Source organism: Quercus suber, unplaced genomic scaffold, assembly GCF_002906115.3.
Source record: "Quercus suber isolate HL8 unplaced genomic scaffold, Cork oak 2.0 scaffold_137, whole genome shotgun sequence".
NCBI classification, from domain to species: domain Eukaryota; kingdom Viridiplantae; phylum Streptophyta; class Magnoliopsida; order Fagales; family Fagaceae; genus Quercus; species Quercus suber.
The window spans coordinates 898152-922297 of record NW_027069599.1 but is presented as its reverse complement, the minus strand read 5'-3'; the positions used below and the strand labels follow the sequence as shown (position 1 = coordinate 922297).

At 33.0% G+C, this 24146-nt stretch overlaps 2 protein-coding genes and 1 long non-coding RNA gene across 3 annotated transcripts; all 3 read right to left on the bottom strand.

The window, feature by feature from the left end:
* Positions 1 to 2229: 2229 nt before the first annotated feature.
* Positions 2230 to 4079, bottom strand: LOC111994390 (uncharacterized). The gene is made up of 2 exons (XM_024026265.2): positions 3740 to 4079; positions 2230 to 2980 (listed from the first exon to the last, which is right to left on the bottom strand). The coding sequence occupies exons 1-2, from the start codon at positions 4019 to 4021 to the stop codon at positions 2528 to 2530; spliced, it is 735 nt and encodes a 244-aa protein (XP_023882033.1). The 5' UTR covers positions 4022 to 4079; the 3' UTR covers positions 2230 to 2527.
* A 2672-nt stretch (positions 4080 to 6751) lies between these two features.
* Positions 6752 to 9187, bottom strand: LOC136068852 (uncharacterized). Its single transcript, XR_010630161.1, has 2 exons — positions 8965 to 9187; positions 6752 to 7098 (listed from the first exon to the last, which is right to left on the bottom strand). It is a non-coding gene; the product is annotated as an uncharacterized LOC136068852 (long non-coding RNA).
* A 10417-nt stretch (positions 9188 to 19604) lies between these two features.
* LOC111995103 (uncharacterized) lies at positions 19605 to 21857 on the bottom strand. Its single transcript, XM_024027005.2, has 2 exons — positions 21309 to 21857; positions 19605 to 20572 (listed from the first exon to the last, which is right to left on the bottom strand). Exons 1-2 carry the CDS (start codon positions 21666 to 21668, stop codon positions 19973 to 19975), a joined length of 960 nt encoding a protein of 319 aa, XP_023882773.1. The 5' UTR covers positions 21669 to 21857; the 3' UTR covers positions 19605 to 19972.
* Positions 21858 to 24146: the final 2289 nt, after the last annotated feature.

Below are 24146 nucleotides of genomic sequence, written 5' to 3'. Positions count from 1 at the left end.
CGGTCTTGACTCCCGCAACCCAAAACACTTGGGCCTACAACCACAAAAGGGTAGCCCAGCCCAACATGGTAAAAAAGGCCCCTACAAACATTTAAGAGGATCATAGGTTTCTAAAAAACAAAAAACAAAAACAAAAATGATCATAGAAATAATCGAATGGGCTGATAAAAAATAATAATAATAATCAGGTGTTAAAATAAAAGGATTAATTGAAACATAAACTCTTTGGTCTTAACAGCTAGGGCCTTGGCAAACTTGAAACAACAATCTTTTTTGGATAATGACTTCAAACAATATTAGTCAATGCTTGCGAGTTGCGACATCCACCACCCATATATTTTGCGTAGCAAATTTTTAAAATCCTCCGAAGAAATTCAAACATATATATTAGTGTTTGGTAAAATCAATGCAGCCACTTTTTTTTTTTTTTTTTNCAGGCCTGAAAAGAGGCCCAGCAAGAACAAATCGCCGCAGCAGGAAAGGCTGAGTAACGCGGTAGGAAGCTAAGGCAATTAAAGAATTGGGTTGAAGAGAACGCAAAGCCTAGTACTCGGTAAAGCCCAGACCCTATGGGAGCAGGAAATCAGAATAGCAGCTCGTGAAAAGCCAGAAACGGACGGCAGGCAATACCAACAAAGTCTCCAGTCCACGGCAGATGTATGAACAGCAAGCAGATTTCAGACATATGCACGCGCAAGGCCCAGACACCACCAGCCTATACCCAGCCAATACAGGACATAGTGGGGTCGTGGGTCAAAGGTAAGAGGGCATGGTTTGAAGGTGGGGAGAGGGGAAGACCTGTTTTGAGGTTCCTGCTTAAGCTCTTTTGGGGGATACGTCCTGCTAGGATGACATACCACCCAAAAGAGGCAAGGCTGAGTTGGAACCAATAGGTGCATGCCATGAGAGATAGAGAGAGAGAAACATAACCGCGGCAGGAAGAGGTGCCACGGCAGACTAACAGACAAAAAAGTTGTCTTTGTCTATAACAGGGGACTCGCAGACGGAACAGTGATGGTCGGCTAGTACGCCCAGACCAGACAAAGATGGTTAGGGGGTAGAATAGTAAAATTTGGTCACGGCAGGCACTATAAGAAGGAAGCCTCTGCCGTGTACAGGAACAAGAACAACAAGAAGGAAGAGAGCAATACAACACAACGTAAAGAAAAAAAACTCTGAAACATACTTAGAAAAACAGGGGAGCACAATACTAAAAACGACAATTGTGGAAATCACTAAGGAAAGACTAAAAAAGAGAGAAAGACAGAGAGAAAAGAGCAAGTGTTAGTGGCATGCACCGATAGGTCCCTTCCCTTCTCTCCCTCTCAAATCCCTACTCTCTTATATAATCGTCCTGGACATTGTCCATTCAGGTCCGCCTCCCTCAAACCCATTAATTTCCACGGCAGGAATTCTTTTTCCTCAAAGGTTAATCATGTTGAGAAGAGGCGTTCTTCCTCCCTGACCTTGCCCCTGCGGACCGAACTGGGCTTATTTCCTTTATTTGTTAATTAATCTTTATTATCATTTGCCCTTACTGTTTTATTTGTTAAAATTACTCATATTATTGTGATTATGGATCATTTGGTCATTCACTATTAAAAGAACTATCTGGTCATTCCAGAATACATTGCTCTATTTTTTATCAATTATGTCTGCATGTCGCAAGCTCCTCTGAAACAGCTCTGCCTGCCGCAAGCACTCTCCTGGCAGACAAGGCCTAGTTTGTGCACAACCCGGCCAAGTTAAGTTTCAGTTGGACCGGTCTTGACTCCCGCAACCCAAAACACTTGGGCCTACAACCACAAAAGGGTAGCCCAGCCCAACATGGTAAAAAAGGCCCCTACAAACATTTAAGAGGATCATAGGTTTCTAAAAAACAAAAAACAAAAACAAAAATGATCATAGAAATAATCGAATGGGCTGATAAAAAATAATAATAATAATCAGGTGTTAAAATAAAAGGATTAATTGAAACATAAACTCTTTGGTCTTAACAGCTAGGGCCTTGGCAAACTTGAAACAACAATCTTTTTTGGATAATGACTTCAAACAATATTAGTCAATGCTTGCGAGTTGCGACATCCACCACCCATATATTTTGCGTAGCAAATTTTTAAAATCCTCCGAAGAAATTCAAACATATATATTAGTGTTTGGTAAAATCAATGCAGCCACTTTTTTTTTTTTTTTTATTTGAGAAACCGTAATGCAACTGGTAAATGAAAATACCAAAGTCCTCTGTTATCAAATGAGATACATCTTTAATTCTTTATACACTTGTAATTTCTTGAAGTGGTAAAACTAAAAATTTATTAACCAAAACAAAAAATAAAAATAAAAAAGAGGGTCTTCTAGAAGCTAGAGCTAGCTAATAGGAAAGACCTGAACATATACAAGCCAAAAACTAAAAAATAACACCATATTTTGGCTCCTCTAAAAGATTTGCTCTTATATATGTTCATCTCTATATCCCTTTTTCAAAACTAACATCTTCAGCGAGCACTGTTACTTTGCAACGGTTGGTTTATCCGAGTCCAGACTTTAACTTTAACCTATGTTTGGGCAAAATGTATCTACTGCTCCAACGAATCAAGAAAAACCCCGTGGCTGTACAGAAAAATGAGAGAGCCTTATTCCAATAAATCGAACCCAATAGACTAATAAGAGGGAAACTCAAAGCAATGATACAACCATAGCGTCGTTCTCCATTAGTATTTTCTTCCACAATATTGTTGTCCTTGTCCTGCACTATCTGCTTAGACAAAGAACCACAGCGTTCTTCTTCATTTTCTTCCACAATATTGGTGTGCTTGTCCTGCCACTGCTTAGGCGAAGGAGTCGAATTTAGATTCGAATTATTTCCAAGTTTGATGTCCTCTTGTTTCATCGAATCTGTTTTAAAAGTAGTCTTTGTTGCAATGTTGGTCTCTGATGTGAAAGAGTTTTGTATACACTTTCTTTTCCTAACTTTCTTTGCCTGCCAAAGCACAAATTGTGAATTATTAGTTTCATTTTGATGGTAGGAAAAGAAGATTTCAAGAAAGAAATAACAACAATAAAAGGTATGGAATGGGATTTCTAAGTAAATAAAATATTAATCAAGAATTTGGTGCCTCGCCATATAAAATAGAGACCTAGGGTCTATTTGTTTTTCAAACTCATATTTTTTCATTTTAAACAACATTACACATTTTTTCACACGTTTTTTCATCTACATGTATTTCAAAAAACTACAAAAATCTCATCTCAAACTATTCTATCAAACACCCCCTTAGTCTTTTTATTTTCTTTTTTTAATATCTATTTTTTAAGAAGATTTCATCTCTTAATTAAAATCCGATTTTTTTTTCCTAAAGCTCAATAATTAGAGACCCATGCAGTTTTAATCAATCAACTTTATCCACACAAAAAAGGTCAAACTGACTTTTTTATGGATAATAAAAGAAATAACAAATTACCGTACAAAACTAGCAATAAAATTTGAAAATTAATTGATATTTAAAAAAAAAAACAATATCCAAAAAAAAAAAATGACCGACTTTTAGAATTTCCTAGCAAGAAAAGGATTATTGGTTATGAGTATTAAGTTTGAAAACAAGAAGAAAACCAAGAAAGCAGAAACTAAAAAAAAAAAAAAAATCCAGGAAACAAATTATTAAACAGAATAAACATGATGCATTGATGATCACCCAAGAACCAAAAGCAAAAACCAAGATTAAAAGATCAAAGTCCTAACCAGGAATGTGCCGGTAAAAATCGCTTTCAAAATTCTCGAAAGCCTGGCATTCCTGTGTTTCTCTCTGCCGCCACCACCATCTTTTTCTTGTTCTTCTTTTTTAACCAGTGTCAAAGGCGGCGACAATAGCTTGGGGAACAAGAAACCTTCCATGGAGTCGGGTCTAAAGCACGTCAAGAACCTGTTCTTCTTCTTCTTGGTGTTGTTGTCATTCGTAGTATTGCTATTCTTACTGTTCTTATTTTTCTTGATCTTGCTTTCTCTGTTGTTGAACCAATCCATGGAGAGTGTGTATGCGAGGTTGGCGAGGATTTGGTGCTTGTAGAGAGAGAGAAAATGGGGTTATTGTATTTATAGAGAGAGATTCTGAGAAAACAAGAGATCGAAAACGCTTGCGGCATTGCCTCCAGGAAAGTCCTCTATGCCTTTAACTTCGTTTGCATCTTGCTCCGTTAAAATCAAGTACAACTTATATAAAGAGTGCAACAAATATCGAAAGGGCCAAATAAAGAAAGAATTGTGTTTCCTTTTTGGACAAAATTAAGGATAAAAAAAAAAATCCCATTGGATATACAGGGGCGGAGCCAGGAATTTTTGTTTGGGGGGGCCAAGTTGCGACGCTAATATATTTATCAAAACAACTTCCACACCACACACACATATATATACACACACGCGCTTTTTATTATATATACACCCATATATATACACACTTTTTTATTTGATAAGTTATATATATACACACCCAACAAAAAAAAAAATCTTAGTATTTTCAATCAAAATTATTTTTGATGGCGATCTTTCATAAAATAAAATTCATTTTTTCCATTTTCGTAGTCAAAATCTTAAAAAGTTTCATTTTAAACACAAATTATCAAATTTTATGCTAAAGTAAGTAAAAAATCTTTCAATTGAACTAATGAAATTTTCAAAAACATGAATGATCCAAAACTTAGAGAAATAAGTTAGGCTCCAAACATATTTAAAGCTACTTTGTTTAACACATTATGTGGCAACTAAAGACACATTTCATGTGTAGTTTTAGTGACAAAATTTTTTTAATGAGTCAATGACTTGTTAATCGTCACATAACAGGTTGAAAAATATAGATTTAAACATGTCTGATACCAAATTTTATCAAATATTTAATAGATATAAAAGCACATTTTACAATAAAAAATAGAATTGTGAAAAATAAAGTTATATCTTTATAACTATTAGACCAATTATTTTTTTTAAAAGCATTATTGGACTAATTCAAATATTTGGAGGGGCCAACTCTTATTTTTTAGACTAAATTTTGAAAACATAAAAATAATTTTATATATATTTTAAAAAATTTTAAAATTTTGGGGGGGCCATGGCCCCCCCAGGGGCCAACTCTTATTTTTTAGACTAAATTTTGAAAACATAAAAATAATTTTATATATATTTTAAAAAATTTTAAAATTTTGGGGGGGCCATGGCCCCCCCACCCTTGTACGTGCCTCCGCCCCTGTGGATATAGGAAAACTGGAAAAGTGACCGTTGTTAATTGGAAAATAAAAAAGGGGATTTTTTACGGGTTTAATTTTCAAAGTCACATGACAATTATGCGGTCAAAAGAAAAATAGAAAAGGGCAATAACAAGTGATTCTATTTTTCTCCTCTCTTAAAAATATATATATTCTTGGTTGTGGAGTATATATGGTCCTGTTTCTGCTGTTTTTTTCTTACTAATTATTAGCAAGGTTTTCAGACCCGGATCGTTTATTGAACCGTAAAAAAGAGGGATTCAAGGTTTTTGAGGTCGAACCATGATGACATCATAATTAATTTAATAATTAATTAAAGCCTAAATATAGATATTAAATTTATAAAACTAGCAAAATTGACTAATATATCTATATATGTGAGGGAAATTTAATAATTTTCAAGCATATATTTAATAATTAAATAATAAAGTTAATAAAATAAAATAATAACCATGAAACATTAAAATTTATAATTAATTTTTGAAGTAAAGTTGAATATCTTTGAAGGATTTTAATTTTAATTTTTTTTATTCCTTGTAAGAGATGGATGATTTAATTAAGTGGAATAAAATTGTGTTAAGTTGTTTTTATAAATAAATTAAAAAAATTGCTAAAGGGTTGGACCGCACGGTTCTTGCCACCAGTTCGTGCAGCTCAACCCCAGTTTTAGGGGTTCACGGAATTAACTAAAAATACGGTTCTTTAAGCTTAAAAAATCGATTTTCATCTCGGTTCTTAGTTTTTACGGTCCAACCTCTCGATCCGGTTCGGTTCTGAAAACTATGATTATTAAGACAAGAATCTCAAGAGGAAAAAAAATTAGGACAAGTAGATTGCCATGAAATGAGACTTTCGTTGTACTTTGTTTTTTTAATCTAAACTTTAATTGTGTAACTATATGTACGATAATTGATATAAATTGATAATAAAGTTGCCTTTGATAGTTCAATTGTGACTTTCATCCTCTCTTCCTTCTCAAAATTTTTTTTCTTAACATTGGTTTCAATAATAGGATTTGGAGCCAATAGGTTTGGATTTGAGTGCATGAATACAAATATTTTGTTTGGATAATTTAAAAAGGTCATGATTTACCAAAACGATTATAGCTCAATAGATTGATACTTCCTTATTATAGATATCAATTTTTTTTAAAGATCATGATTTGGATTTTGGATCAAACTCTCTAAAAATTTTAAAACTTGAAATCCTTTTTTTGAGGGGGAAAACCTAAAATACTTGAATTTAAAATAAGGCAAATTACATATACCATATATGTGGTATATTCTTTTTCTTTTTTTTAATAATGATCTATATGGTATATTCTTAAAACATGGTGTCACAACCTAAACCTATACTTCAAAATTTAGAGCATGATCAGCATGTTAGTATCAAGTTTACCTCAATACTAACACGAACCAACTTAAGCTAAAGGTGCTTATCAAAAATCGTTTCTTGAATTCCTTTTTGTTTCCTTGCATAAAAGTCATAATTTTCAAAATTCATAAAACTTTGAAACTTCATTTCATTTCGAACTTTGCAAGATTACAACTTGGCTGAACTTAAGGTGTTCGTATAAATATTACATAGCTAAACGTTTAGCAAGATTCTTATTTACAAATCTAAACCCAAAGACATACAATTGGGGTTCAAAACAAACTAAGGTTCTAAATTACATCTATGCTCAAAAGGATTAAATACATCTTGATTCCTCCTATACAACAAAAGCACTAAACTACTATACAACAAAAGAGCTAAGCTACTATACAACAAAATTATGCATTCTAACAAACGAGAATCACATAATTCTTGCCAACTCTAATACTCTTGTTGCTTTCAGGAAAGAACCTGTGTATTGAAATATAATAGGGTGAGTTGCGAAGCCCAATAAGGTTTTAAGCTCAATGGGCATTTAATAAAAATACATGTAAATCAAATGTTTTATGGATATGTAAGTTCTAATAGATAGTCTTCATACTATTCTTAAAATATCTTATGAACTTAACCTTGTCTTTAAATAGACTATAAAATACTTTCTCATAAACTTTCCTTAGAACTTATAACACATTCAACATGCTTATTATCATCATACTTTTCTTATAATTTCCAAATAGCTTAATAGCTCATTTATAATACATATTAGTTAGTCCAATTGTAAGTCTGTCACAACTTTGGGAGGCTTCCAGCACATAGTGCTAGGCATCTAGCATTCCTCACAATGCTATGTAATCCCAGGATCATATCAGAAGGTATCACCCCTTTCGGTGTGATCATATCATCAACCATGGGGATCGGTTGGCATCCTCTACAAGTTAGCCATTACCAACAAGGGCGGGTACAGCAGAGCTCTCCATTTTTAATGGCCAATCAAAATCTCCATAGAAATTCCAGTACTATAACCCCTACTAGCTGAGTTCAAATCATAACAATAAAATAACTGAAAACTATATTTTTCAGATAACTATGTTTTTACATAAATATTTCATAACAATAACATATCCATTTCATTCTTTAAATATTACGTTCGTGATATAAGCAATAGCATCAATATGCTAAAATTATCATATATATATAAGATTCAATAAGTCATGAATATAAATCTTTACTTAAATCATGCATATATGTAATATCTCTAGTTAAAAGGTTTTGATGCATAATAATTTTCTAAATAGTCCTTATACTTATCAAACGCACATGTCACACATCACTTACCTGAAAACAAAAGACATGAGAGATTTGAATAAAAGGAGCTCAAGGGTCCACGTTCTCATTTTTGTCACATAAATAAAAGACCAAAACTTATTACTAACAACTCTTCCTAAATATATAAACTTATACCTCAATCACAATCTAACTCTCAAACTCAAGAAAATCTTAATTCCCATCACACAAAGTTTCTCCAAAAACAAGATACATTCAGCAAACACATTATGTACCCAAAAAAAGAGAAACCAAGGCATAAAAATTTATCTATGATCTAGACATACCAAATGATAAGCATATTAAATTATAGCTCAAAACATTCACCCTAAGTTTAGAATTAAATCATCAACGTCAAAGTTATCATTTACTGTTTACTGCTCATTTTAGCATCATATGTCTCATTTTTGAAATACAAATGGGCTATCTAAACACATCAAATCTTCATGCAATTTTTCAGAGTCATTCCTCTGGATGTCTAGTAAATACCATATTAATTTCAGAATCAAAGGATAAAACCATGATTTATTAAAAATCATACAAGACAACATGCTCAAATCTGTCCTGACAGAATTTCATGCAACTTAGAAATTAAACTATTATTTTTATATCAATCAAAATGTTGTGAGACCACTTTCATTACAATCATGTGTGTCATAGAATTCATAAAAACTAATCCTAACATCCTAATTCACAAAATATGATTTAATACAGATTTTTCATATTGTAAACATCAAATCTGTCACATTGACAGCTTTAACATATTTCCTTATAAAATTATCAAATAAATGCAATTGGCCTTTATTTCATTTGAGTATTTTTATACTTATACTATATATATTAAAATACATTAATAAACATCCAATTGACCATAATATCTTCAATCTTTCAAATTACTAACATAGAATCACAATTTCAACTTCTCCAATCAAATTAGAGAATAAAGAAGAGAAAATAAACAAAACAATTATATTATCAAAATACTCAAAATAAGATAAGGTTTTATTTACTTACCCACAAACTTTGAAGCTGAAACTATAGTGTTAATCTTTTAGTTTCTTCTTTAGAGAGAGATGTATGGTTTCGGTGAGAAAGGAAGGGCTGTTGATGTGTAAGATGGTGTTGCCGTGTAAGAGTAAAGGAAAATGAACAGAAGAGAGCAAAGAAAGATGAATCAAGAAACTATTCTGGAGCAGCAAGGAAGACAAGGGAATAGGATTTTGGGTGGGACATCTGTTTTGCTAAGGAAAAGTGAGCTGATGACTCACCTTTGCAACTTTTAAATTTTACTTACCACCTCCCTCACAAGCTTATATTCTATAAATGCCCAAACTATAAAATAACTTTGCATATAAACCCTTACCTTTATAAATTTTTTTCCATAACATTAAAAGAGCATATATGTTTTATAACATCAAAGTATTAGAGCCTTATGCACTTAAATTAATTAAGATAATACCAAGTATATAAACCCATAAAATTAGTAATGCAATTGGGCTGAGATGTTACACATGGAGTTAAGAGTTACCTCCTATACTTTATTTTGTAACACTAATCTCCCTTGTGGTTGATAAAAGAGTCTAACACCTTCCACTCAAATAAATAAATAAATAAAGGAGACTAACATATTAACAGTTTTTGTAACATATTAAAATAAATGATTTATTTGTCCTTACTTAAATCAAACAGTTCAGACAAAACACAAAGACACACAAAGCTAATAATATCTCCCTAACCATTAGAGAGAGAGAGAGAGAGAGAGAGAGAGAGAGAGATATATATCTAATGGTATGGCAGAACTGTACGTAAACTGTAAAAGCTTTTCCTTCATCTTTGTATTCAGTTTAATCATTCTAAAATTTGATCTCATGTGCTTTTGACTACTCAAGACAATATTTGCAGAACAAACATACTATATAGTACTTTTATTCTTATTATCAATCTTCGTATCTGCATCCAAATGTGTTGCATAAATCATGAATTTTCTAGAGTTACATTATTATTTATTTGGACATCAACCATGGCATGAGGAAAAACACTTACGCATTTAATTTCATTAGTTCCTTCCCAGAATTTATTGCAAGGCTTATCCTTCATAGACATATTACTCTTCTGGATGTCACGAGATTATATATATATATATATCGTCCCAGAGCACCCTCTATTAGGATGAAGATTAAATTGGCAATCTGCGACTTTGACACTAAAGCATACAAGCATTAATATAAGGAATATAAGCGTCACAAAATAAAGTACATAGAAGCTCCATAGAAATAAAACCCAAAACAAATATAACAAAGATGATAATAGCCAAGTTTATGACGGAATGATTGTAAATATCTCATCATACTCGATAATAAACTTATATTAAACAACTGAAATTATAATTACCTAAGATTGCTAAATGGAAAAATCATAGGAAATAAATATTATAATTTTTTAACTAGCAATACTTAAATAATAAAAGAATAGAAACAAGAATATGAGATTATTATTATATATATATATATATATATAAAAAAAAAAAAAAGAAGAAGAAGAAGTGAAGAGAGAAAAGAAAAAGAGTAATTACATGTTCAACCATCTTGTGACGGAGGACTTGGTCGCGATCGAGGATTTTAATGGCAACGTTGTCACCGTTCTCAACGTTCTTGGCGAACTTGACCTTGGCAAAGCTACCCTCACCCACAGTTTTGCCAAGCTCGTACTTCCCCACACGTGTCCTCGTCGCCGGTGTCTTTCTCGAGCTCATCTTCACCTCCCCCCACCGTTCGATGTACTTGTGTCTTTGTTGTGTTCGGTTTTCCCAACGAAAGGCTTACTCAAAATTTGAGAATTCAGATGGTCTCACACTCAGGCTCTCTTACAAGTTACGAGATTGGATTTCCCCCTCCTTTGCTTGTGCTTTTTCTTTTGTTTGCAAAAAACACTTTTACGATGAAAAAGATAAATGCTAGTATTACTGAATCATATCATAATTCATAAACCACGAAATGATACTTCATGGTTTTAACGTTTTATGTAGTACCACGACTTATCTATCTGTTAATGCTTACCTCATCCTCATGTGCGCGTTTTGGCCGTGGGCGAGGCCCCACTAGATAATGATTGACCCCGGATCCCACTCCGTTACTATATTATCTTATAAAAATTTGTAACAACCATTTGTATGTATAGGTATAAAAACACTGAGATTTCAACTCTCCCTTATAACTTTATAGATAGAAAAATTATGTGAACATCACCACAATCGGTGAGTCTTCTTGATACAATAAGGTGATAGTAAGTAATTTTTGTAGGAAATAATACTTTGTATTAGTAGTGATTCTTTGCTTCTTCCGAAAACATCCCCACTACATACCCTTGATTTACCGACTGACCCGCTGCCTTTGTTTTAGGGGTGGCAAATGGGCGGGTTTGGGTGGGTTTGGGGTGGGCATAATTGGGTTGGGTATATAAAACCCATTTACCCATTTAAAACCCATTTAACTAATTCCTTATAACCCAAATCCAACCCAACCTAATTATTATGGGTAAACCCCAACCCACCCAATTACCCAATTATCAAAATTACCAAAATGCCACTAAAGTGAAAATGACTAAAGTACTCTAAAATCTTCAAAAATGACCAAAATGCCCCCAAAACTTGAAAATTACCAAAATACCCCCAAAACCCAAAAAAATGACCAAAATAACTCCGAAACCCAGAAAATGACCAAAATACCCTCAAAACCCAAAAAATGACCAAAATACCCCTGAAAGCCAAAAATGACCAAAATACCCCCTAAAACCTAAAAAATGACCAAAATACCCCCAAAACCTTAAAATTACCAAAATACCCTCCAAAACCTAAAAAATGACCAAAATACTCCTGAAACTCAGAAAATGACCAAAATACCCTCAAAACCCAAAAAATGACCAAAATACCTCCTAGAACCTAGAAAATTACCAAAATACCCCCGAAACCTGAAAATTACAAAAATAATCTCAAAACCTACAAAATGACCAAAATACCCCTAGAACCCAAAAAATGACCAAAATACTCCTGAAACCTAAAAATTACCAAAATACCCCCAAAACCCATAAAATTACCAAAATATCCCCAAAACCAAAAAATGACGAAAATACCCCCGAAACCTAAAAATTACCAAAATATCCCTGGAACCCAAAAAATGACCAAAATACCCCTGAAACCTAAAAATGATCAAAATACCCCCAAAACCCATAAAATGACCAAAATACCCCTGAAACCTAAAAAATGACCAAAATACCCCCAAAACCTAAAAATGACCAAAATACCCCATAAACCCAAAAAAAAGTCCAAAATACCTCCAAAACCTAAAAAATTACTAAAATACCTCTGAAACCTAAAAAATGGCCAAAATAACCTCGATGCCTAAAAATTGACCAAAATAACCCTAAAAACTAAAAATGACCAAAATACCCCCGAAACCTTTAAAATGGCCAAAGTAACCATGAAGCCTAAAAATTGACCAAAATAACCACAAAACCTTTAAAATGGCCAAAATAACCACGAAGTTTAAAAATTGACCAAAATAACCTTGAAACCTAAAAATGACCAAAATAGCCCCTAAACTAAAAATGACCCAAATACCCCCTAAACCTAAAAAATGATCGATATACCTTTGAAACCTAAAAATTAACTGAAATACCCCTTGAAACCTAAAAAATGACCAAAATACCTCTGAAACCTAAATACGACCAAAATAACCCCTAAACCTTAAAATGACCAAAGTATTCTCGAAACCTAAAAAATGACCAAAATACCCCGAAACCTATAAAATGACAAAAAAGCCCCTTAAACCTGTAAGTCGATAAAAATACACCCTAAACCTAAAAAATTACCAAAATCTCCCGTAGAACTAAAAAATGACCAAAATACTCCCTAAACATAAAAAATGACCAAAATACTCCCTAAACCTAAAAAATGACTAAGATACCCCAAACCCCTATTTTGGTAATTTTAGAGGCTTTGGGTGTATTTTGTTCATCTTACAGGATTAGTTGTATGTTGGTCATTTTAGATATTTTGAGGGGTATTTTGGTCGTTTTAAAGGTTTAGAGGTATTTTGGTCGTTTTAGAGGTTTCAGGGTATTTTTGGTAATTTTAGAGGTTTTGGGTTTATTTGGGTCATTTCAAAGGTTTAGGGGTATTTTCATCACTTTAGAGGTTTGAGGATATTTTGGTCATTTTTTAGGTTTCAGGGGTATTTTGGTCACTTTTTAGTTTTAGGAGGTATTTTGGTAAATTTATAGTTTTAAGGGGTATTTTGGTCATTTTTAGGTTTCGGGGTTATTTTTGTCAATTTTTAGACTTCGGGGTTATTTTGGTCATTTTTAGGTTCTAGGGTTATTTTGGTCATTTTTAGGTTTCGGGGTTATTTTGGCCATTTTTTAGGTTTCGAGGGTATTTTAGTCATTTTTTAGGTTTCGGGGTTATTTTGGTCATTTTTTTAGGTTTCGGGGTTATTTTGGTTATTTTTTAGGCTTCAAGGTTGTTTTGGCCATTTTTTAGGTTTCAGAGGTATTTTGGTAATTTTTAGGTTTCGGGGGTATTTTGATCATTTTTTGGATTTCAGGGGTATTTTGGTAATTTTTAGGTTTGGGGGGGTATTTTGGTCATTTTTGGGGTTTTAGGGGTATTTTGGTCATTTTTTGGGTTTCGAGGGGTAATTTGGTCATTTTTTGGATTTCAGGGGTATTTTGGTCATTTTTTTAGGTTTCGGGGTTATTTTGGTTATTTTTTGGGTTTTAGGGGTATTTTGGCCATTTTTAGGTTTCGGAGGTATTTTGGTCATTTTTTGGGTTTTAGGGACATTTTGGTCATTTTTTGGGTTTCGGGTGTATTTTGATCATTTTTTAGGTTTCGAGGGTATTTTGGTCATTTTTGGGGTTTGGGGGTATTTTGGTCATTTTTTGGGTTTTAGGGGTATTTTGGTCATTTTTTAGGTTTTGAGGGTATTTTGGTCATTTTTTGGATTTCAGGGGTATTTTGGTCATTTTTAGGTTTCGGGGGTATGTGGTCATTTTTTGGGTTTTAAGGGTATTTTAGTCATTTTTTGGGTTTCAGAGGTATTTTGGTCATTGTTAGGTTTTTGGGGTATTTTGGTCATTTTTTTGGATTTCGGGGGTATTTTGGTCATTTTTTGGGTTTCAGGGTTATTTTGGTAATTTTTTGATTTTAGGGGTATTTTGGTCATTTTTTAGGTTTCGAGAGGTATTTTGGTCATTTTTTGGGTTTTAGGGGTATTTTGGTCATTTTGTAGGTTTAGGTGTTATTTTGATCATTTATTAGGTTTCGGGGGTATTTTGGTCATTTTTTAGGTTTCGGAAGGTATTTTGGTCATTTTTTGAGTTTTTGGGGTATTTTGGTCATTTTGCAGGTTTAGGTGTTATTTTGGTCATTTTTTAGGTTGAGGGGGTATTTTTGTAATTTTAGTAGTTTTGGGGTTGGGTAATTGGGTACCCAATTAAAACCCAATAAACATTAGTGTTAATTGGGTTTACTTGGGTTAATACCCATTTAACCCAATTAATAATTGGGTGGGTTTGGGTCTATTTTAAGTGGGCGGGTTTGGGTGGACAAATGGGTTTGGGTTGATTTTGCCACCCCTAGTTTTGGGAGGGGAGGGCGGGGATATTCTTATCACTTTGGTGGTTTACAAGAATTTCTATCATATTTGAGATATTGAGGATATCTTGACCATTTTGAAAGTTTTAAGGCTATATTGATCATTTTATATGTTCCACAGTATATCAATCACTTGGAGATTTTGAGGGTTATTTGGTTATTATGAAGATTTTAAAGACATTTTACTATTTCTATAATTTTAGATGTTTCCAAAGTATTTAGATCATTTTGGAGGTTTCAATCATATTTTGTCATTTTAGAGGTTTTGATGGTATTTTAGTCATTTTAAAGGTTTTTGAAATATTTTAATCATTTTGAAAGAGAATTTCAAATCCAAACTTATAGTTTATTAAAGCATCCAAATAGTAGATTTAATTTAAAATTTCAAATCCTCCAGTGTATATAATGGATCTAAATAAGAAATTTTAAAATATATAAATTTGGAATCAAAACATTCCAAATCCTTGATTTATAATCCAAAACCAATTATCAAATTCAAACTAACAAAGAAAAAAATTATAAATTGATACTAAAATTATTATGCAGCCACTATGTCATGGGTGTTGTATAAGTTACCACAATTAATTAATCTAGTTGGTGGATACCATATGTGATGCATCACATATAGAATATTAAATGTAATAATATTAGGAAGACAATATTATTACAATGATTTTATAGTTGTCAAAGTATTAATCGTATCGTGGACAATATTTTTCAAACTGAGACTAGATCATTCAGTCCATCCAATTTAAGGTGGATTGGCATCTAAAAGCAAGTACTCAATCTTTTAAAAATTGGACCAAAAAAAAATGGAAACCATTCGATCCAAGAAATCGTCTACATTTCAGGTTGTTCTCTTAGTTCAATTCTTCTCTCTTAAAACAGCTTCATTTTGTGCTATTTTCTTCGTATCTACCATGTTGTTTTGTGCCCATGGCTCATTGTTTCGCATCACATATTTCAAATTCCCTCTCATTTCTCTCACAAGTTAATTTCCATTTTCTCACAGCATCACACTCCTTCACCACCATCCACATTTTGCCTTGAAGAATGGTTGGAATTTAATTGTAAATCGAATTACCCCTCCAAGCATCATCAAATTCCATGAAAAATATTTATCCTATGCGTCTCAAGCACTTTTGGCTAAACAGTAACTCATTTCATTTTATAAATTAAAAGAGACCATGGAAAGAAACTTGCATGCCCAATGCAAAAAGGGATTGAATTCTTCAATAGAGTTCCTAACACTAAAGACAAACCTCATAGCCTAAGTCAAATGGATCAAGCCTTTGGCTGATTGGGTCAAATTGAATACGGATTGATCTGTTTTGGGAAATTGGGCTTGTCAAGGGGAGGAGGACTTCTAAGAGATTGCATAGATGACAAGATTAAGGCTTCTCAAGATCCTTAGGCAAAACCACATGCTCCATAGCCAAGCTTTGGCCTTGCGGGATGAGCATCTCTTAGCAAAACACCTTGACATCTCTTCTTTAGCAGTAGAATTGGACTTAGAAATCATTGTGCTTTTGTTAAAAAAACCCTTCTACCAGTTAATCTTATTATAAACTTCTTCTAATTGACTACAGGAGCCTAACGAGGACCTTCCTCCAGTCCATGATTAATCATATATATCAGGAAGCGAATCAGAATTTTGATACCCTGACCTAATTGGGCACTAAACAACCTATATAGACCTTTTAATTTTTGATAACCTACTGCCTTTTGCCTATTGCCTATGGTGTTTCCCTGCTAGCATTTGATAAAACTAAGCTATTTTTGTAACAGTATGATTTGCACTTAATCTATTATATTACCTCTATCACCAAATAATAATAATAATAATACAATTTTGCTACTAAGCCCTAATTTTTATTAGTATAGGACCATTGCAAAAAACATTGTAACTTAATTGGTTGGATTTTTTTTTTCAACAAAAATATTCAAGATTCATTTCTTTTTTCTTTCTTTTTTATGATCCTGTCCCCTTCTTTTTATCTATTGAATTATAAAAATTATGCATTAGACCATCACTTCATGCCTGTCACCAGGTTTTATGCTAATAATAATAAATAAATAAATTGGTATCATCTACTCAGCTTGTCACCTACAAGAAGAAATCAAGGTAAAAGCATTAGGCATATTTTTTATAGGTGTCATTAAATTGTAATGGATATCTTATAAAAGTGAGTGCACATGCACATGCTCGTGCACCTGCATCTTTGCCTATAGCATTCTTATCAAGGGTTGTATAAATGCTCAAATGCAAATTTTAGCATCTAAAATCATAAAAACCCACTCTATCAAAGATGCCATTGTTGGAAAAATAGCATGGAGTGAATAAAAAATTGATGTTTTCTATGTTCACTTAGATGTTATTAAAAGGTAAAAATCATGAGTCCCACGTAGGAAATGAAATAGATAATATATGAGTTTATATGCTCATGAATTGAACATTGGGTTGGGCTTTTGGCATATGTGGATTGGGCCTACTTGTCCAAATAATAATATTTTATTTTTTTAATTTTTGAGTCAGTTAGTCTGTGCACAGCAATTATTACTGAAACAAAGTGCACAGAGTGTTTGTTCTGTACACAGCAGTTATTACTGAAACAGAATGCACAGAGTGCCTGTTTAGTAACGTATAATAATTCATAGTCCCTCATTCATAAAAACCACTTTTTCAGAAAACTCTCAGGGTAAGAATATTTTGTGCATTTCATATTGTGTCAAAGAGGGAGAAAGAGACATTGAATAGTTCGCAGAACACAACCTTGTTTGCTTCGTTTTCATGTTGTAAATCATTTTATCCTGGAAGGCAAACATCTGTGAGTCTCAAAGCACTACAGTGATTGAGTGAAAGGCGAAATCTGCTTTAAGGAGATTATGTCAAACACAAGACTTGATCTGAATCATTCATATTTCACACATTTGGTCTGTGAGTTTTTAATTATTTGCAGATTTTTTCTTATATATATTCAGTATTTGTTTATTGTTTTTGCCTATCACATCTATAATCTATTTGTGTTATTGCTTGTTCTTAGATCTATGTATTGTTCCTTTTACTTTATTATAAAAGTAAATTATTGAAATATATCCAACAGCCATATGCTAAAAAATTTGACATCTTGCTACAGTGTGCTCTCATTTTTGAGAGCGCACTGTAGCAAGGTGTTATAATTTTTTAATGTTTTTTTTTTTTTTTTGGCTGTGGGAGAGAGAGATAGATGGAGAGAGAGAGAGAGGAAGAATAAAAAATAATAAAGAAAGAATATTTAAATGAAATGGTAAAAAAATAGAAATTTTGATGTTAAGGATATTGTAAAGTGATGTGTTAAATGATATAAAGTTAAGTTTTTAGATGCTAAATGCTAAAAATTTTAAAATCCTTGATGGGAATACTCAGTGTGGGTCTTATTATAAAAGGTGACTTTTTGTGTGTTATTTGATAAATTTATTAGTGATTTGGGGATTGTTCCTTTGCATGTGATTCTCATCTAAGTTCCTTAATTAATGCCACATAAGATTTGCTTAATGTGGTTTAATTATTGAGAAAAGCTAACGAATGCCCTTGGCCTTAGGGCATTGGTTAACAATCTATTTAAAGAAAGTTTTTATAAAAAAAAAAAATTTAACTTTTGACAGCTTTTTTCATTTCTCATAAAAGTGGTGTCAAAATTTTCCTAAAATGAATTGTTAACCAATGTCCTAAAGGCACTCGTTAGCATGACTCTTAATTATTTGCTTTGTTGAATTTATCTCTACCTTGTTTGTTTATGCAATTACGCTTTGTATTTGGAAGATTAATTATACTTCTAATCTTAGTTTGTTTGTGAATGCTTTGTCATTTTTTTATTTGCCTTATAAAAGTTGTGTAATTACATTTGAATATTGGTTGAATTTCTTTAATTACGCTAAGGAAATCCTATGTGATATTGTGACCTCCAATTCAACTCCAATCCGATCTCAAAATCTTGAATTTGTACCTCTCTTGTTTTTTGTTCTTTAATAGTCTGCTTTTAAAACATTCATCTAGCCTTAAAATAATCACTATAACAATTAAACTTGACCAAGTTTTCCCATGATCTAGACATTCCTCACCTAGCCAGCCTCTTTGCGGTGAAATAAAGGTCTACATAATAACATAAAAGTCTACCTAGCCAGACATCTCACAATCTTGGTTGTTGGCTCCATCATAATTCATAACCTATGGCGAATGCAACTGGGGTTACCGCATCTTGAGTAATATTACAACCACAAATTATGTTATAAATTTTTATCGGTTCTTATTTAAACTCACAATTGCCTTCACTTCTCTTTAATTAGAAAAATACTAGAACTACAAATTATTTTACACCATTTTTTTATTAGAGATAAAAATACTAGTTTTTATCTCTAAGATTTCCCTCATATATTATCTAAGCTGACAAGTGACAAGTGTACAAATCTGTGTACAAATCTGTGTACTCGTGCATTATCAGCTTATAATGCAATTCATAGTTTTGTTCTAATCTCTAATTCAAGTGTCTTTCATTCTTCGCTGTCATTAAAAAATGAGTATATTAAATTACATCTAGTCAGTCTATCATCATACATCATACACAAGGTGGGTAACATAAATATAACATTTTTATTATTGAAAAAAATATAAAGTTTTTATTATTGGGTAACATTCTACCAGTATTAAAAAAGTACATACCCATTGCTCTTAATAAGCCTTGGCAAGCTCCAAAAAACAGTCAAGTGCTTGAGAAAACCACCAAGGCACCAACTATTGAGCAAGTTATTTGAATCTCTTCGAAATTATTTTTTTCCCCATTGCTAATTTGCGATGAATGAAGGAGAGGATTTAAATTTAGCAATACAAGTTAGGCATTTGGCTACAAATCTCTTATCAAACTTGATGCTTCCAAAGAATTTACCAAGTGAAACTCAAAATATATAATTTGTAAAAGCTAACCAACAAATTAATATACAAAACAATTTTAAAAAAAAAAAAAAGCTACAAAATGAAAATATCAAATTTCTCTATAGAAACATTGTTATACACTTTTTATTTCTTAAAGTGGTATTATACGTTTATACTCTCCATTGATAAAACGGGAAAAAATAACAAAAATACTAATGCCTAAATTTACACAACCATATAACATAATCTTAAAGGATTAGACTGGAGTCTAATACTCCTTTTAATCACGTGTCACGATCTTGACTGATCTAGAACACAACGTTTACAAATTACAAAACAAGTATACAAAGGCAAAACTCAAATACAAAACACTTTTTTGAACAATTATGCAGCTCCCAAAAAAAAAAAAAAAAAAAACTTTAATATATTCAGCTATGAGCCATGTCCCTTTATCAAAAAGTCTATAATTCGTGAGCTCGGCCTCTTTTCAACAGTCCTTCCATGATGACCTTCTTCTTGTGCTCATCCGAGTCAAATTCCGAAGACTTTATCCCATCTTCAGGCAAAGCACATCTACTGCTCCAACGAACCATGAAAAACCCCATTGAAGTACACAAAATTGCAAAAATCTTACCCCAAAATATCAGAACCAACAGACAAATAAGAGGCAAACAAAAACCAATGTAAAAACCCCTATTCCTTTTTTCATGTTTTTGGACATTATTATTCTTGTCCTGCCTCTGCTTAGACCCATTATTGTCCTGCTCATTCTGACTATTAGCCCCAGTTAAAGTTGATTCAAACGAGTTGCAGCGTTGAGACATAGACCTCGAATTGGAAGTACTTGATGATGAAGAAGATGAAGAACACATGGGGGTTGCAGTAAACGCAGAAGAACGACGTGAACAAGAGGAAACATTTGAATTTATTCTAAGGTTGTCATCATCTTGTTTCAATGAATCTTTATTCACCGAGTTCATGGTTTTAACACCCTTTTCTGTAATAATGGTTTCTGATCGAAAGGAGCTTTCCACAAGCTTTCTTTTCTTAAGTTTCTTTGCCTGACAAAGACAAAGTATAAAAATTATCGGTTTCATAATATAGACGGAAATAAAAGCAGATTTCAAGAAATAATAACAATAAAAGAAATTAATGGTATTAACAAATACTAGTTAATAAGAGATTAATTAAGCATTTTTTTTAAGAATGTTAATTAAGCATTTGGTACCACAACACATCAAATAATAAATAAGACGCGTATTGGGTAGAAAATTAAACGACTCGGTCCCTTTTTTTTCTTTAAATGTCTCAATTAAAGACCCAGTCTTTTCCATCAAAAAAAAAAAAAAGACCCAGTCTTGTCCAATCAACTTTATCCAAACAAAGAAAAAAGAAAATAAATCAATTGGTCCAGTCAAACTAACATTATATTATGGACAAAACTAAAAAAAAATAGCAAATTACCGTACGAATTAAACTTGATTTAATCTATCCAAAATAAATAAATAAACTTGAATTAAAATTTGAAATTAATAGATTTTGGTCAATCACTTTCTAACCAAAAACAACGGAAGATACAATCCAAAGAACACAGATAGATGAGATGATCCACTTATGGATTATGGGAAAGTTTGAAAACAACAACAACAACAAAATCAAGAACGGAGAAACAAAATTCAAGAAACAAAGTATCAAACAGAATATGCATAATATACATCATGATCACCACCCAAGAACCCAAAATTAATTTCTTTTTTAATTAAAAAGCAGAAAGATTAAAATTTAAAAAGTACTAACCAAGAAAGTCCCAGTAAAAACCGCTTTCAAAAACTTTGAAAGCTTAACATTCCTGCCTTTCTTTCTCCGGCCACTGCCTTTTTCTTCTTCTTCTACTTGTGCTTCCTTTTTATCCGGTGCCATAGATGGCTTTGATATCACGGGGAACAACATGCCCTCCTTCTCTTCCACGGCAAAATACTTGAAAACAGGATCCTCTTCAAGACCATCCATGGTCATAGGTTTAAAGCACAGCAAGAACTTCTTCTTCTTCGTGGTGGTGGTGGTGGTGTTGTTCACGTTGCTATATTTCTTGTTGTTGAAGTTCTTTTTCTTGCTTTTGCTTTCGTTTATTATTACTCTGCCCTTAAGGGAATCCATGGAGGACTGTGTGGAATCAAACTGGGGGTGATTGGGATATTGAAGGTTGTACGGTTGGAGAAGATTTAGGACTTGTCGACAGAGCGCGAGAAAGTTGGGGAAAGAAATTGCTGAGAAAACAAGGGAAAGAGAAACGTTGTTTTTGACGTGTTTGTGTGGTTTTTATTTGTGATTTATAGTGCGGGTGGCGTTTGAACTTCTCATTTATGAGCCGGCAAAGTCGCGCTTCGTATTCAACTTTTCTCCGTTGAAACCTAAGTACAGCTTAAAAAAGAGTGGAAATAAATATCGAGAGGCCAATTTTTTTTTTTTTTTTTGAGAGAGACTAGTGGATATTTATTGTTATCCGAATGGGAAAAATAAAAAGTGAACTTAAAGTAATTTGCGATGGTTAGTTATGTCACATGTCAACTTATCCGGTCATATGAAAAATAAAAAAGGGGAATCAAAAGTTATTTGTTTTCCCTCTTTTTCTCTTACTCAAATTTAGAACAAGTGTGGGTTCAATTAACTTCTTTTTTGTTTTTTTGATGGGGTGGGTTGAATTAACTTAATTGACAAAAAAAAAAAATGTGTCCTCAAATAGGAGGTTTAGATTTTGGAATTTAAACCATGTTTCTCAAAAAAAAAAAAAAAAGGGGGGGGGGGTGGAAGCTGGATGCTTTAAACTATGCCTTAACCAAAAATTAATTGGTATTTTAGCCTGATAAAAAAAAAATCATCATAGAGCGAATGCTAGAGCTTAATATTGCATCGTACATATCCAAAAAAAGTTATAACAAGCATGATATTTGTTTTTTATTAGATATGATAGTTGTAGGTTTTGAACCCAATGTCTTAGCAATTGAGTTAATTGGAAAGCATAAATATAAAATAAGTTGAATTGACTTTTATTGTGATTTTTTTTTTTCAATCTAAATTTGTAGTATCTAATTATATGTTGTGGGTGCTTTATGTTTTAATAGGCTAAAGCCTGTTTTGCTATGCCCAAGCCCATTCTACTGTGGATTGGAAAGTTGGGTCTGACCCAATATTGTAGCAGGACCGTGCTATAGGCCAGTCTGTGCACAAGCCTAACATCCAAGAATAGAGACAACAAAGATAAACAAATACATATACATTTTAATTCGCAAGTATTAGCACACATTTTATGGACTTATAAGTAAATGTCTTACAGCAAAAAGTTAGTTGTAGAAAATGGGTTAGTTACAGCAAAGAGATTCAGTTAGCAGGACAACTGATACAACAAATATAATAAATCTCGAACCCCAACTTGAACAACTTTACTATTGGACTATGCCATTAAAGTTGTGCATTATGGAGAATTTGCCTAAATGACTACTTGTTGCTTCTAGGATTTCAAATAGTGGGTTTGCTGAAAAGGGAGGGAAAAGACTGCTTATTGATGCATGTATTTCTACTGTGTTTTCTCTATTTTCTTATCACTTTCCTTTTCCTTTATCTCTATTATTTCTCTCTCAGTTCTTTCTGCTTTCTTGCCTTGGGTCACTTCTCCTTCCAATCTATGGCAACTACCCTTATTTATAATGGACTGATCTTATGAGATTTCTTCCTTTTACCCATAGGGCTTTACCAACTGTTTCTGATCTACGGTGGACACCACTTCAGGGCTACGGACCAACCCATTAGTTGTCCGTCAACTACCACTACTAGACATGCCCAATGCATTCTCTTTCTTCCACTACCCATTCCAGGACAAAATTATGTTTGTTTGATTTTACTATAAGCCTATTTCCTTTTATTTGAATGGATAAGGCTTTGGGGTTTCTCATTACCTACCTTTCTAGCATGCATCAAGTGGTCCTAGCCATCTATTACCCCTTTTGGGCAAAATGTCATCCCAGCAAAGCATTTTCACAAAAGAGGTCCTGGCTAGAAATCGAAAATATGCTCTTTTCCCCTTCCACCAAACCACACCCTCTGAATCCCTTGACCATGAGTTCATTTTTATTGGTTGGGTACAAGTTGGTGGTGCCTCGACTGCTATCTATTTGCTCTAGTACCCTCTGTTTTTGTTTTCTTTCATTCCCACGCCAATTCTATCATTGCAGGTTAGTTTTGTTTCGTCTTGCTGCATGTCTCCTCTGCCCATGTTTATCCTTTATGGAGAATGGCGTGGGCTTTTCTCTTTGGGCTTACCTTGTTTTCTTTCATCCCTTCTTGGGCTCGTGAGTTTGCTTAGCATGATTTCTTGTCAGATCAACCCATTGGGCTTTCATTACTTTCTTTCTTTCTTCCTTGGGCTTTTATGGCCTATTTGCTTCTATCTTGCTTTACTTTTACCTCTTATTGTGCTTGTGGACCTGTTTGCTGTCATTTCCTACCATGTTAGCCCACTAGGCTTTATTTCTGTCTTTCTTTCTTCTTTGAGCTTTTATGGCCCATTTGTTTATATTTTGCTTTGTTTTTACCTCTTATTGGGCCCATGGGCTTGTTTGCTACCATTTTTTACCATAC